Source organism: Gallus gallus, chromosome 4, assembly GCF_016699485.2.
Source record: "Gallus gallus isolate bGalGal1 chromosome 4, bGalGal1.mat.broiler.GRCg7b, whole genome shotgun sequence".
Classification (NCBI taxonomy): Eukaryota; Metazoa; Chordata; class Aves; order Galliformes; family Phasianidae; genus Gallus; species Gallus gallus.
In genome coordinates, this window is record NC_052535.1 from 49,016,796 (window position 1) to 49,031,379 (window position 14,584).

The window sequence follows — 14,584 nt, forward strand, 5'->3', positions numbered from 1 at the left end:
GCCGCCGTTCGCGCCGCGGCCATGGAGGAGCAGAAGGAGAACCGCCCGCAGGCCGCCCGCCCGCCGGTGAGTGCCGGGCATGCGCCGAGCGGCGCCCGCCCCGGGCCTGCTCCGTCCTGGGCCGCCGGAGCCGTTACTCGGCCTGCGGGCCCCGGTCCGTCCGGCTGCGGAGCGGACCTCCGGAGCGTCCCCAGCGCCGGGCCGGGGGAGGCCCCGGGCCTTAGTAGGGCCTCGTGATGCTCTCCTCATGTTGTGCACCCGGCTGTGCGGGCAGAGCTGTTAGTACGGACAGGCCTTAATGAAGGGGATGAGAGGGCTCTCCCGCTTCCATCGAGGTTTTGGTAGCTCGTACCCGAGAAACGAGTTCTTCTCTTAAACTCGGGCTGCCTGTCTGGCTTCGTCCCTTAGATTTGACGTAACTTCGGGCACATACTCCCACCCCTTTCGTCTTCTGCCCCTTGTTTTCCTGTGAAAACGTGCGGGCCGGTGGCGCTTTAAGCAGGCTTGGATGCTGAGTTTACTTGCCGCCCCTAAGGGAGCTCACACAGTAACCATCAGTACAATGGGGTGAAGTTTTAACGCGTTTGGGCACCGAAACTGTGCATAAATGTTAGCTATCTGGCTAACGGCTTGACATTCAGGCTTTTCTTCCTTGCAGGGTAAGCTGCAGTGCAGGGTCAGCGATCAAGAAACCAATGGGAAAAACACAGCTTCCAACCCAAACGACTTCAGCGATCCCGTTTACAAAGAAATTGCTATGACCAACGGCTACATCAACAGGATGACCAGGGATGAGCTTAGAAGTACGCTTGCGGAGTTCAAGCTTGACACCAGGTTAGGCTGAGCTGCAGACCTTCAGGTTTATCTTTGAGCGTGGTAGAGCCAGAAGGGATGGTTGTTTTAAGGCTTAAACACACAGCACAAAGCGCAAAGGAGGCGTGCCGCCTCGCACTGGTTGGTTTAGGTGCAGTCTTGCTGGAGTTTTTGTTGTAGGATTAATGCACATGGTAATGCTTAATGTGGTTTCAGAAAGGTGTGCTGTCTCAGCTGGTGATGCAAATGAAAGTTACCGCTATGTGATACAAACGCAACGTGTTTAGCCTTAATTTTTACAGCTATCCAGCAGTTACTCTGCCTTAAATTCAAGCACAGATCAAATAGCAAAGGACGTATTTGTGACCTCCCCCGAAGTTATTAATCTGTTGTGTTTTTTTTTTTTAATTCAGTTGCAGAAACTGCAATGTGTTTGTTTGTTTCTTTCTTTTAGACTCAGTGGTTTGGGTTTGTTTGTTTTTATCACTATATTCAACAAATTAAGTTGATCAGAATAAGTCTCGCACGTAAAGCAGATGGCACATCATCTCTGATGCAGGGAATCGAGCGGATAGCCACACACCATCCTTTCCTCTGAGATCATTTCAGTGGCAGAACAGCTCCTCTTTCAACTTCCTTTATAAGTTGGTTAGGGAAAAAGAGTAATTTTTCCCCCTGCCAGATCTCATACTATCGTTAAATTAAACCAGAAGAATAAACCAGAATGAAGAAGACAGTTCAGTGTTTGTAGAAGAGGCTGATGTTCTCAAAGTCAGGTTTAATAGCCCAGTTCCATTTTCTCTTTGTAAATCAGTGGGCTGCTTTTCTAACAGCACCACTTGCTACAGGTGGGTGTTCCATTTGATTTCATTTGAAATATGTGACTTCAAAAGTAACTTCTGGAAACAATTTGCCCTTGTCTGTTCAGCTCTGGTTCAACACGTAGCAGTTCTGGCACCTGTAGTTGGGTATTACAGTATTGGTGTTAAACAGCAGCAGTCATTACGTTCGCTTGTCAGAGTGAATGTTCGTCACAAACCTAAAACTGGAAGTTTTTCTGACAACTGAGATACGTTGTAGGGTTTTTCAATCAAGTTAATCTAGTGCAATTTTAAAATTTAAACTGATACAAATTGATAATGTGGGCATTCCAGCTGGATTCTGAATTAACTGATACAGAAATACCTGAAGTGCACGTCCCTTCAGGCAGGGGACGGAGGGAGAAGTAGTGAAGCAGTACTGCATCCTGGGCCAATGTTACTAATGAGCAACTTATAAAGACTTGGGCTGCACAATAGCAGAGACTGCTGAGGTTTGCTGAACTGGAGGTGACTCTGCAAAGACAGTGGGCGTCTGCACTGTGCTTCTGAGCCTCTCTCAGAATACTGATAGTATCCAGGCACATCAGTTGTCTGGGATATTGCAGCCTCTACATTATCACAGAAAATTGAGTGTTAACAGCTTGATATTAAATTCAGTCTTCATAAGTGCTAATGCTCAAAATGAGGTTATAAATGATAAGCGTTTGAATGCTGAGTATAGCTGTGGTTGTACAACAGTGCAATAATTGATTAAATGAGAGTAACCCTAGTTACTTTCCTTATCTTTTTAGAGGAGTGAAGGATGTGCTGAAGAAGAGACTGAAGAACTATTATAAGAAACAGAAGCTGATGCAGAAGGAACCTGTTAATGGAGACAGCTACTATGACTACATCTGCGTTGTTGACTTTGAAGCAACATGTGAAGAAGGAAACCCACCTGAATTTATACACGAAATAATTGAGTTTCCTGTTGTCTTATTAAACACACACACCTTGGAAATAGTAAGTGACCTAATAATGAGTCGGTATGCTGTTCTTTGTTATAACTTCTTTGCTTCAGAAAGTCTACGTTATCTCCTAGGTAGATGTTGAACTTCATTAAAAATCACAGCTTTCTTTTTTCCCAGCTCCAAGACCTGTCCTCTGTGCCTCTTACACACAAACTAAGCTCATTTTCTGGTCTGAAAGAAGCTGTCCCTGCTGTTGTCTCTATTTACAACAAGCAAACTTTCTCAGTCTCTCTCTCTTTTTTTCCCCTCTTCCGTCTCTCTGCTTTTAGATCCACAAAGCTATTTCTAGGGCTTTAGGGATTTGTCGTTTACAAGAACTAAGATGTTCCATGGTCCCCTCTGAAGCAGTGAGCAAGGAGGAATGCAGAGTTCTGGAAGCAGGTTCAGAGAAGCTCTGCTTCTCAGTGGATTGGGCCATCTCTTCAGTGTACAGACTGACAGCTGTCTAACCTGATTTTAAAACTATCTCACAGAGATTTTGCTGTCTTAAGTGTTGTGTTCCTGCACATCTTGCTTGTAGGAGAAACTTACCTGCTATCTAACTGAAATTATGAGACGCTGAAATTGCAGATGCCTCTGACTAATGGTACAATTAAATCCCTGGAAGTTCTAACTGGAGAATTTCCAGTAATCTGTGATGCTACATGAGATTGTAGCCACTAATTATTGTCTTTTGAGCTGTGGGCAAGCAGAAGAAGTTGCCTTGCAGGCTCCATAGCATGCTGCTGCTGACTGATTCTCTTACCACAGGAGGATACATTCCAGCAATACGTGAAGCCAGAGATCAATCCCAAGCTTTCCGAATTTTGTGTTGGTCTGACAGGGATCACTCAGGTAATTTGTGCTCGTTTTTCTTTGGGGAAAAACTGAGGAAAATGAGATGTGATGTGGATGTTTTCAGACTTGTTTTGCAATTCTTCTGGAAGAATTTTTTTGTAGCCTTTGTTTTTTCCCCTCTTTCAGCTGCTTCCCCAGAACTGATGGCAAATTTACTAAGTTGGTCATCCAGGCATATTTAGGAGCTATAGGGAAGGAGATTCCTTTTCTAATGACATGTAGAAATGTAAGCATTAGCGTGGGAATGCACCTTTTGAATTACAGTGGTTCCTTTTCTGAGTCTTTTCTTCTCAAGGGTTTAAGGAGTCCTAGGATGACGATAACTTGTGATCAAGTAATATGAGGGGGAGCCTGAGCTATAAGCTCAAGGACTTCAATCCAAGTTCAGTGGGTGATCAGCCTGGTTACTTTTATAGATACCATTTGGAGCCTGGCTTTTTAGTGGTGTTTTTGTGATGCTTTTTTTTGAGTTTAGAAAAATCTGCCCACTTTCCTGCTTATTTTCATGTATAGTCTGTTTCTAGTTACTGTGAAGGCAATTTAGTGAGTGACTTGGCAAGTGCCTGTATGCCAGCATGGTTCTTACCCTTCACACACTGTTTTCCTGCAAATAAGTGTTCCTCACTTTTCCTTTTCTTGTTCTCATAGGACATTGTTGATAAAGCTGATACATTCCCTCAAGTTCTGCAGAACGTTGTAGACTGGATGAGGCAGCGAGAACTGGGAACGAAGTATAGCTATTGCATGTTGACAGATGGGTATGTCTTTATGTAACTTCCAGCATGCTCTAAAGCTTCAAAGTAATGTTTAATCTTTGTAACAAAATTGTTAAAGATGGACCACCACACTGTTATTTTGCCTTTATTCCAGTTTTAAACTTTTAAAGTCAGGAAAGCTTCAAGTCCACTAGATGGCACTGTTTCCTTTCCAAGTTTCTGTGTGCAACTAGACGATGTTCAGTAGACTAATTGTCCTTCAGACTTGTAATTCTCAGTTTGCATCTGGTTTTCATACTGCACTTAGTTCTAACCAGGTCCCATGCTCTCCTGAATCTGAAGGTGGTGCTGTGATTGCGTTGCATCCTGTGTACGTTAGCACTTGACTAGGTTAGCAAAACACAGTGCTGTGCTGAACTAAAGAGGGATAAACCCTGGAAGAAGACCAGAGTTTATAAAGAAAAAAGAGCACAGGGAGGAGTCTTAATATAGTTCCCTAAGACTATTCTCAGGTAAAACACAGGTAAATGCTCTCATCCATGGCATGAGTGGTTTGAGAAGTATCGTAGGACAGTTTGGGTTGAAAAGGACCATAAAGATCATCGAGTTTCAACCCCCCTGCTATGTGCAGGGTCGCCAACCACCAGACCAGGCTGCCCAGAGCCACATCCAGCCTGGCCTTGAATGCCTCCAGGGATGGGGTATCTGCAACCTGTTTCAGTGCAGTGCAGTTCAGTATTACAGTAATATCACAGGAGATGAATTAATGCATAACAAAACCCTTAGTTAATCCAGTTTACCAAGTGGGAAAATTCTTTTGGCTGCTGGCCTTTTTTTTTCCCTCAGAATTCTTTAGGGTTTGGGCAATGTCTATAAATCATACACCTCTTCTGGTGCAGAGCCTTTACTGCTGAATGTGGAATAGTGAGGCCGTTTAGAAGCTGTCACATGAGACTTGGGTTTTACAGTGGAGTTCTGTGTACATCTTAAAACTAAGGAGTGAGTTAAAGATGGAATTGCATTACTATGATTTGGATAATTGACAGGTAATCCTATTTGACTGACTTCTTCCCCGTGATTGAGTTTGTATCTTTGAAAGGAATAGAAGATTTATAAAAAGACAGCGCTAAGACAAAACGGGTATCAAACTAGTTATACTACTGGGCTTAAAATATGCCTGGAATTCTCCAGGGAAATCCCCCTCAAGTGATGCTCCTCAAGGAAGATAGGTGCAGTGAGATTGCGTAGACAGCTGCAGGAGAGGGAAAAATGGCTTCACTTTAGCTTGAAGCTTACAAACTTGTTGGAGCGGTTCCCTTCGGGAAGGAAGGGTGGAAGTGTGCGGGGTCTGGTTCTCCTAAAACTAAGCACAGTCTTGTTTCAATAACATTAGTTAAGGAAGAGATATATGCATACTGAGTGATCGGGGACATGTAAGGTGTCATTTGCTCTGCAAGAGCTGTATACGCCTCTGGTCTATAAGCCTTTGGCTGTGTTAGTTGATGTGTAGGCTGGGAAGTTGGCAGGCTACTTTTTTGTTTCAACTATACTGGATCTGAAACCACCATAGTAAAAATGTTTCTTCTATTTATTTTCCCTATCATTAACAATGTAATACTAAAAAAACTCTGTGTCCATAGGCAGCTTTTCCTAATCTGAGCTGTTTTCCTCCTACTGACGCCAAGGAAAGACATCTTTTTGTGCTGCAGCTGTGCAGTAGTTAAAACTGAGAGTATATAAATTAATCATTGTTAATGCTTTTTCTTTTCTGTTAAGCTCTTGGGATATGAGTAAATTTTTGAATATCCAGTGCCGTGTCAGCCGTATCAAACACCCTTCATTTGCCAAAAAGTGGATCAATATTCGCAAATCATATGGCAACTTCTATAAGGTATGGATCGATTGTTGTTTCCCTTGCAGGAAGATTGAGTTTGTCTCACATGTCTTCTTGTACCTGTGATCGTTCCCTGTGTCATATGAAATTATAGTACTTAATCGAATTGCCTGGTGCCTGATTTTCAATGCTCTTCATGCTCACGTGTCACTTTACTGGTTGGAAATCATATAATATGCTGCATTTTTATTTTGATCTTCTTTTTAAGAGTCAGGAGAAGAAGTATTTATTGTTCCATGTAGGATATGAAAAATATCATGTTGGTGCTCTTAGAACAAAGCTTAGCTGGAAAGAGTCTGTATTGATTTTGCACTTATTGTTTCCTGTCCTCGAGTAATACGCCACTGTCCTCAGCTATCTTCATAGTGATGGGAACAAGAAAAGATGGGGACGTATCTAGTTGCATCAAATTATCAAGAGAGAAGTAATAGCTGGTTCAGTGCTGGGCCTTATCACTGCTTCCTTGTGCTGTTGAGTAGCTGTAAAATAAGCTATTGGAAATGCTAGTGAATTGCTAATCAGTTCAGCTAAACCATTGGTTTGAATATGATTTGAACTTGGCTGACAATCTCCTCTTCAAGGGATTGTGGTATGAAATGTAAACTTGAAAGAAAAAAAGAAGCGAGATTGACATTTAATAAGATCTTTACTTTGTGCTGGGTAAATATGACATGGTTATTCAGTTCACTCCTCTATTACTACACCATTTCTAGGTGACCTTTTCTACTGGAAACATGTAGAACTCAGAACTGTCCTATTAGTCCCATGGGATTTAAACCAGACAAACCCTTTTCTTTCTCTGTTTAGCAGTGGGAGTGCTACTTTGTCAAAGCCAATGAAGATTATAACTTGGAATTAATCAGTCTCTTAATTCTTGGTGTTTTGTTTTGAATGCAAACACTTGTAGAACTTACAGTTGTTCAGTGCTTGCGTTTACCTGCTCTGCAGTTGAATCTGTTGCTAAATAATGCTGATAGACAAAAATCAATGACAAAGACTCTGTTGTGGCTTTTCCTCTGGAGTACCCCACAACTTGCAGGTGTGCCTCCCCTGTCCAGTTTGTGGGTGTTAAGACAGGAGTTGTGCGTTGCTGGGTTTTGTTAACTGTGTTCTCTCTGTTCTGCCTAGCTGATAAATCTAGTAGTAATATTGTGCAAGATCTGAAAACCATTAATGTCCCGTGCTCATGTAATCATAATCCTAGGTTGGAAGGGACCTGTAGGGATTATCGAACCCAACTCCTGACTCCACACAGCAGCCCTCTCCCCCACCCCAAATGCCACCACCAAGAGAGCAAACTGAAGTTTTGATATCTCTTTGTTTTTCTTTGACCTTTCGGGAGGACAAATGCATATTTAATAGTTAATGAGGAAAGGAGTTGGGCATTTCCTGGTGTAGTACTTTGCATGGGTAAGTCAGCTAAGCCTCCTTGTCTACGCAGACATGGGCAGCTGTAGGCGTTGCCACTGTTTCCTGTGGTATTTGGAGACATTCATTAACTTGATGCCAGCAAAAATCAGGATCCTGATACTTAATCCCTTAGCACTGAAAAGGAAAAAGAAGGAAGGAAAACCCGATTCCCTCTGCTGTGCCACTTTGGTAATTCCTTTTTTATAAGGGTTGTTAAGCATAGCTGGACCATGACCTCCACCATTGCCGGTGCTGACACCTCTTGAGCTGATGATGGCGAGAGGCTCTTGAGATGGTCCTGAGTCTAGACAAGCTCAAAAAAATGAATGCCTGCCTCAGCGAGTTGCTTTGAAGTTGAAGCATTAATGATCCAACAACAGGCAACATGAAAGCAGCATGTGGTACTTAAAATCTGCATCTGTTTATCTTGCAGTGTGTTACAGAACCTAACTCTTAAATATGGTTCACTTTTTCCATCAGGTTCCCAGGAACCAGACCAAGCTGATGATCATGCTTGAAAAGCTGGGCATGAGCTACGATGGGAGACCTCACAGTGGACTCGATGACTCTAAAAACATTGCAAGGATCGCTATAAGGATGCTGCAGGATGGCTGTCAGCTGCGGGTGAATGAGAAGATGCATGCAGGACAGCTTATGACAGTCTCCTCCTCCACTCCTTTAGAGGGAGCCCCAGCTCCACAGATGCCCCGCTACAGAAACTAACAGCTCAGGGGTTCAGCTCTAGGAACCCCTTGCAGATACCCACTACAAACTGTGAACAGCTTATCCAATGGCCACCTCTGCAAACCTGTCTGCAGTGCAGAATCTGAAAGCACCTTAACCAACGGTCTCTGCTGAAACATAGAGGAGCGTGAAAGCTTCTTGCTCTTTGAACTTTGTTTTACATCTTTCTTTTGAATTTGTGCTGATGGTCTTGTCGTTTGCACCTTTTCTAGCAGTAAGATTGATATATGGAATCCAGGCAAAGTGGTAAATTTTTAAGGACAAGTAATTTAAACCTATGCATAGGTTGGCTAGGCCGGCGTGCTACTGTTCCTCACTGGCCTGTGGGTGGGGTTTATTCACTATGCCATACTATAATGATACCTAGCACCTGATTATTCATCACATACAAACTAGATGTTGTTGGAAGAACTGAAATGCAGATTGTCTGGGCTGGCCTCTCCTGGTAAGGCGTTCTCATTGGGGTTCCTGCTGATAAATGTATTTCTTTTTTTAACAAGTCTAAGAGAAATAGAAGCATGTTCATCAGTCCTAGAGCAGTAAGTTAACACTGCAATTGTTATTTTACATTTATGGAGTATGCTTTTCTGCATCCCCATTGAATTAAAAGAACTGTGTATTGAATAAAAATTTCATTCATACGGTATGGTAGTAAGTTTCTTAACTTGTATTTAAAAAGAGGAGATGCTTTGGGACTGAACTCCGAGGATCGTATCTCCTCTGCCTGCTACACTCAAGTGGGACAGCCTCGTTAGACATTTGTCAGCTATTTTGACCTAAAAGTGAAATAAAATGTTCAAAACAAATTCAAAATTCTATGTTATGTGTTGTTGGGAAATAGAAGCTTGTTTTGTTTTAGATACTCCAGAGACTTGCTTGACTATTTTTGGTACCTTCTCCTACCTCTGTTACCATGAAACTATGCCTTTATCTGAAATTCTAGTCTTGGAAGACGAATGTAGTTGTTATCAGTGAAGGCCACGTCTAATAACAACTTCTGATTTCCTCTTAGGTCAGATGTGACCGAAGTGTTCCTTTACTTTGCCTCTTACTAAGTGATGTATTTTGATTGCTCTTAATAATAATAAAAAAAAAAGAGTGAGTTTAGTATCCCTGTATTATGAGTTCATTCGTTATTTCTGCCCCTTAACGTGCAGGAAACAAAACTGATAACTCAGACAGAATTTAGTTTGTTAAGAACGTTCACTACGAGGCTGACCAAACTCCTCTTAGCATCTCTTTCTCTTCTGAATTGGTTCAGCAGCACCTGCCAACTTCTATTTTAAATTCTTACAAGAAAGAGAAACACTGATCAGGCCTCCATTGCGTTGTTCATAGGAAGAAAGCCGTTTTCTTTCTAGTCACACAGGCACCACTGGGGACAACTGCTTTAGAATGATGTTTGTTTTATTCTGACAGTAAATATTTGTCCTACTTGGAGCCTGTTATCAAAATTTACGTTTTTTTCCCACGTGGTAATACTAAATGTATTTTCATAAAGGTAGAACTCCGATACGCTTACTCTTATTGTACCACTTATTTGTCATCCTGTATTTTGTACAAATCGTTAATTACCTCTTTGCTTTTCACCATAGAGCTGGTTCTTCATGTGATTCCAGAAGAGAGAACGCTATGGTAACTTCTTTTGTCTCTGAATTGCCATGGTGAAGGTTTTTATGATAAAACAGAGTCCAGCTCAGCAAATTTCCCTTCAGGATACTGACAGTGTCATAGACTTTGTCACTGATCTTATTCACAGGTCTGTAACCAGGCTCGCAGCCTAAAGAAAAGGTGGTTTCTACAGATGTATGGCATAGGTTTCAGAAGTGAAGAACTGTTGTAACTTTACATCATTTAGGTACAGAGTCGTTTATTTTGGTAAAATAACTTCAAAATGATATTTTGAGATAAGGGTTAAATATTAATGGTGGTTTTCTGTTTGCTGCTGGAGTAGCTTTTTAGCAGAAAGTTGCGGAAATTGGAGTCATTCCAGACACTGTATTGTACTAATATCAGACTTTAAATGTAATTTCCTTCTCCACAGAATCATAGAATACTCGATTCTGTGTTTTAAGATGAAATGAAGTTTGTTCTTTTATTTTCTTGAAATGGAAACAGTGTTATTTTAATAAGTTGGCATCTTTTTAGTGATTCATTCTGTAAAACATGACTTCCTCAGAGTGGGGGCCTGAGTCTCAGTAGGGCCCCCGTCAGGCTTCTCTGGTGTAATTCTGCACAGTTAAGTAAAGGATGCATTTTCCTGGATGTTTCCATGCTGGTGGTGAAGGACAACACTCAGACATAGGGTCTGATTTTTGAGTGGTGCTGTGTGGAGCCAGGGGTTGAATCATAGAATGGCCTGGGTAGAAAAGGACCACAATGATCATAGAGTTTCAACCCCCCCCCCCTGCTATGTGTGGGGTTGCCAACCGCTAGGCCAGGCTGCCCAGAGCCACATCCAGCCTGGCCTTGAATGCCTCCAGGGATGGGGCATCCACAACCTCCTTGGGCAACCTGTTCCAGTGCATCGCCTCCCTCTGTGTGAAAAACTTCCTCCTAATATACAACCTAAACCACCCCTGTCTCAGTTTAAAACCATTCCCCCTTGTCCTGTTACCATCCATCCTCGTAAACAACCATTCCTCCTCCTATTTATATGCTCCCTTCAAGCACTGGAAGGCCACAATGAGGTCTCCCCGGAGCCTTCTCTTCAAGCTAAACTCAATGGAACTCATCATGTCGGACTCGATGGTCCTTGTAGTCCCTTCCAACTCGGGATATTCTGTGATCCTATGGCTTGAGTAAATAATAACAAGCATAATAACAGAGAGAGGTACAGAGATTTTTAATGTTGATGCTTGTGTTGCAGACAAACGCTTCTTCAAGTTTTTAGGTTTTATTTGTTTGTCCAGAGGAGAACCACGCTGGGTACGTCTTTGCTGTAGCAAATCCTTCTGTCTTTTAGAGGAGCCCTGCAATCCTGGAAAAATTCATTGACAACTATGTAAGAAGCAATCTCAATTTTATGCAGAGGGGGGAAAAAAAGATGCAGGCATTATCCTGCTGGTAGTAGCGTGAGGCCTTCCTTTTTCTCTATTTGTTAGTTTCTTCATTTCACATTTCAGGAGCTGCTCTTGAGCAACAACTCTACTGCTACTACAGAGCGGCAAACCTCCCTAAACACAGCAGCCACGGGCATTTCAACATGAGCACGCTTTCAAGTCGATTTCTTAATACGCGTTTATATGAACGTGAGCAGGCTGTACAGAGGTGTTGGGCTGTGTTAGAGGGGGGAAGAAGATTTCTCAGAAAGGTTAAAGAGTAATAACCTTTCTCTGCCCAATCGATGCAGTCTGGGTAAATGTCGCTGGCTGCATGGAGAGGAAGAGGCCACATGATTTGTGGCCTCCCCTGAACCTTCCAACAAAGCGTGGCTGCAGGGACGTGACAGAGCCAGCCACTTGTCCGCAGCAACTGGTGCTTGTCTCATAGGAAGGTGCCAACGGTGTTTCCACATCCTGTTGCAAATGAACGTAGCGGTGAGCAGGGGGCTGTTCCCAGCACTGCAACCAGATAAAAGCTCCAGCTTAGCGTGAGCTGCTGCTCTCACTCCCTCAGAGACCTCCTGGTCCTTTGCTGCAGGCTTGTCCTGTCCTTTCCTTGAGCTCTTGTCTGCTGTGTTGCCCTGTGAAAGCATCAGCATGGATTGCTGAGCAGCAGCAGAACATCCCTTTCCGGACAGACCCCGGAAGGAGGAGGTATTTGAAGGGATCCCCTTGTCAAAATGAGGAAGGGATCCCCTTGTCAAAATGAGTTTTCTTGCACAGGATGTGATTGCGTGTAGTGTATTAATTGCTACAAGTGAGGATTTTTCTATGCAATATTTGTGACATGACTGATGCCAGCTTCCTAGTCAGAGAGTCTTCTAAACCATGCAGCTGTACTTGGAGGTGGGAATAAGATGAGCAAAGGGAATTTTGCTTCACTGGGCTCTGCTCTTTCGTGTCAGCCTTTCACAAATGCCCCGACTTCACTTAGTCTGAAGCATGAAGGAAAATGTGGTCGTGACTGCACATCTTATTTGTAAATCTTGTCATGCTGTTTGCAGATGGACAGTGTGTTTTCAAAACTATCCTGAGTTCTTTCTAATCATTCTAGTTGCCAGCTGAAGTGAATGGTAGTAATGATCTTGCTGGCTGATAGGTGATTCTGACCTCTTTTGCGTTGCTTGTTGTAACTGTTGATTTGCAAAGAGTGCACATAGAGTCAGATGGACCTTTGTGAGCCAGGGGTGTCCCAGTAAGCAGGAATTGCTTCATCGGTGCTTGTGTTCAGCCCTGGGATGGCCGTGCAGTGTGACACACCTTTACAGCTCAGTGCTGAGCAAAACACCCAGCTTGGGCCCTGCTTGTTTTAATTCGTGGCTGCAATCAGTATGTTTTGGAGGTCTCCCTGCTGTGGAATGTTCCTTTATTTTATAATAATTCATTATTTAAGTTGGTAAGTCACTGAACTGTATGCAGGATATAAGGGGCATTTTATATGTTATTTTCATGTAAGTTTGAGACTCAGTGTGCCTTCCTTTCTTACACTTGGATGTCTGTGATTAATTCAGAATCGTAGACTCATAGAACACCCCATGTTAGAATAGACTTATAAGGACCATTGAGTCCAACCCCTGGCTTCATGCAGCACCACCCAAAACCCAAACCCTCTGAGAATGTTGCCCAAATACTCAGCTCTGGCAGCTCAGTGCTGTGCCCGCTGCCCTGGGCAGCCTGTTCCATGCCCACTGCCCTCTGGTGAAGAACCTCTTCCTTACACCCAGCCTGGCCCTCCCCTGGCGCAACTCCGTGCCATTCCCTCAGGTCCCATCTCTGCCACCAGAGAGCAGAGATCAGCACCTGCCACTCCTCATACATCTTTCCCTGTAGGCACTTCACCATCTTTGTAGCCCTTTATATTGATGCAGATGTGGAGTAAGATGGCAGAGACCTAAAAAGAAGGGAGAAGTGATGTGTCCCAGCTGATCTGGGCAGGATGGGCCTAGTGCGTGCCCACGCCTCTCTGTGGCACCTGAGTGTTTAATGTGGAGAGTTAATGTGGTTTAACTTTGAGAACAGGCCTCATGCCACATATAGAGGGTGTTATAGCAGCTGTAACTTAGTTAACAAACGATTTTCCACATATTTCTGGCCACAAAAAAGCTGTCAGACCTGCTTTTCTCTTCAGAGAACTCCATTTCTCAGTATTGATAGAGAGTTGGGCCTAGCTGGAAAGCCAGGCCGTGCCCTACTGAAACAATCTATGGTCAGTGCATCTGCCAGCCCTGCAGACGGGGCTGGGAATGCTCGATGAGCAACCCAGCAGCCTGGTGCTGTGTCCTGGGGCATCCCTTTGGTGCCTGCAGAGCCTGAGGCCTTGGGGAGTGTTTTCTCTCAGCTGCACGTTGCTTTGTTTCCCCTGTTAATCTGCAGGGCCACGCTGGCATGTTACTCCTCCAGACCCTTCTTCAACTCTTCCAGTGTGCTGTTTGGGGGCGGTTTCTCTGGAATTTACAGGCTCATTCCTCGTTCCTGTTTGTTTTGCTCACATGGAGAAGCCCTTCCCTGACCCTGCCTGGATGGATTTTCTAACGACCCACGTCTGGAAGCAGCTGTACTGTGTGCTGGACTCCTGTCTGTGCTGTTACGAGCAGGTCTTACAGAACCTTATCAGATTACCAGTTGTTGCCTTCTCCAGCACAATGATACGGTTCCTGAAGGCTGCAGACGCACAAGAGATGCCAGCACTGGCAAAGACAGTATAAATAAATGGAGAATCCCTTATCCTCCTTCCACAGTCATGGCAAAAAATTATAGCAATTTGTGTGGTTTAATGGTGCTTCCATTCCTGATTGCCATCATGTGCATATCTCTGGGGTTGATGCCAACAGTGGAAATAAAGAAACGTGGCAAGGATGAAGATGTTTTGATAGTGAAGTGAGGGGAAGAGGAATGCTTGAGTAGGTTCAGTGCCCGCTCACATGCCTTTTTTTTTCTGACAGAATACATCAGCATATGGTAAACATGGACTGAGCTGAGAGCAAGCTGTCAGTGTGAAGGTTGTGTATAGAGGAAAACAACCAGCTAGCATCTGAGTGCAGCTCAGAGGAGATGTGAAGGACTCAGCTCAGCCTCTCTGGCTGCTTTTGTGGGATAATCCCAGCTGTGGTGCAGCTTTTAACGTGGAGGTGGTGTGTTAGCAGGTAATCAAAATCACAGAGCATCTATGTTTGCTCCTTCGAATACCTACACAGGATGAACAAGGGGTAGTCTTAAAGCAAGACATAAATTGAAG

The 14,584-nt window shown here is 43.6% G+C and overlaps 1 protein-coding gene across 2 annotated transcripts; it reads left to right on the forward strand.

The window, feature by feature from the left end:
• The first annotated feature begins 3 nt into the window (after positions 1 to 3).
• On the forward strand, positions 4 to 9,355 carry ERI1 (exoribonuclease 1). 2 transcript variants are annotated; one of them, NM_001006450.2, is made up of 7 exons: positions 4 to 66; positions 659 to 834; positions 2,426 to 2,636; positions 3,395 to 3,478; positions 4,130 to 4,239; positions 5,974 to 6,088; positions 7,982 to 9,355. In NM_001006450.2, the coding sequence occupies exons 1-7, from the start codon at positions 22 to 24 to the stop codon at positions 8,222 to 8,224; spliced, it is 984 nt and encodes a 327-aa protein (NP_001006450.1). In that variant the 5' UTR covers positions 4 to 21; the 3' UTR covers positions 8,225 to 9,355. The 2 variants fall into 2 exon arrangements, with proteins under 2 accessions (NP_001006450.1, XP_040554905.1); XM_040698971.2 differs by having other exon boundaries at positions 4 to 278; positions 7,982 to 8,891.
• The last annotated feature ends 5,229 nt before the right edge of the window (positions 9,356 to 14,584 follow it).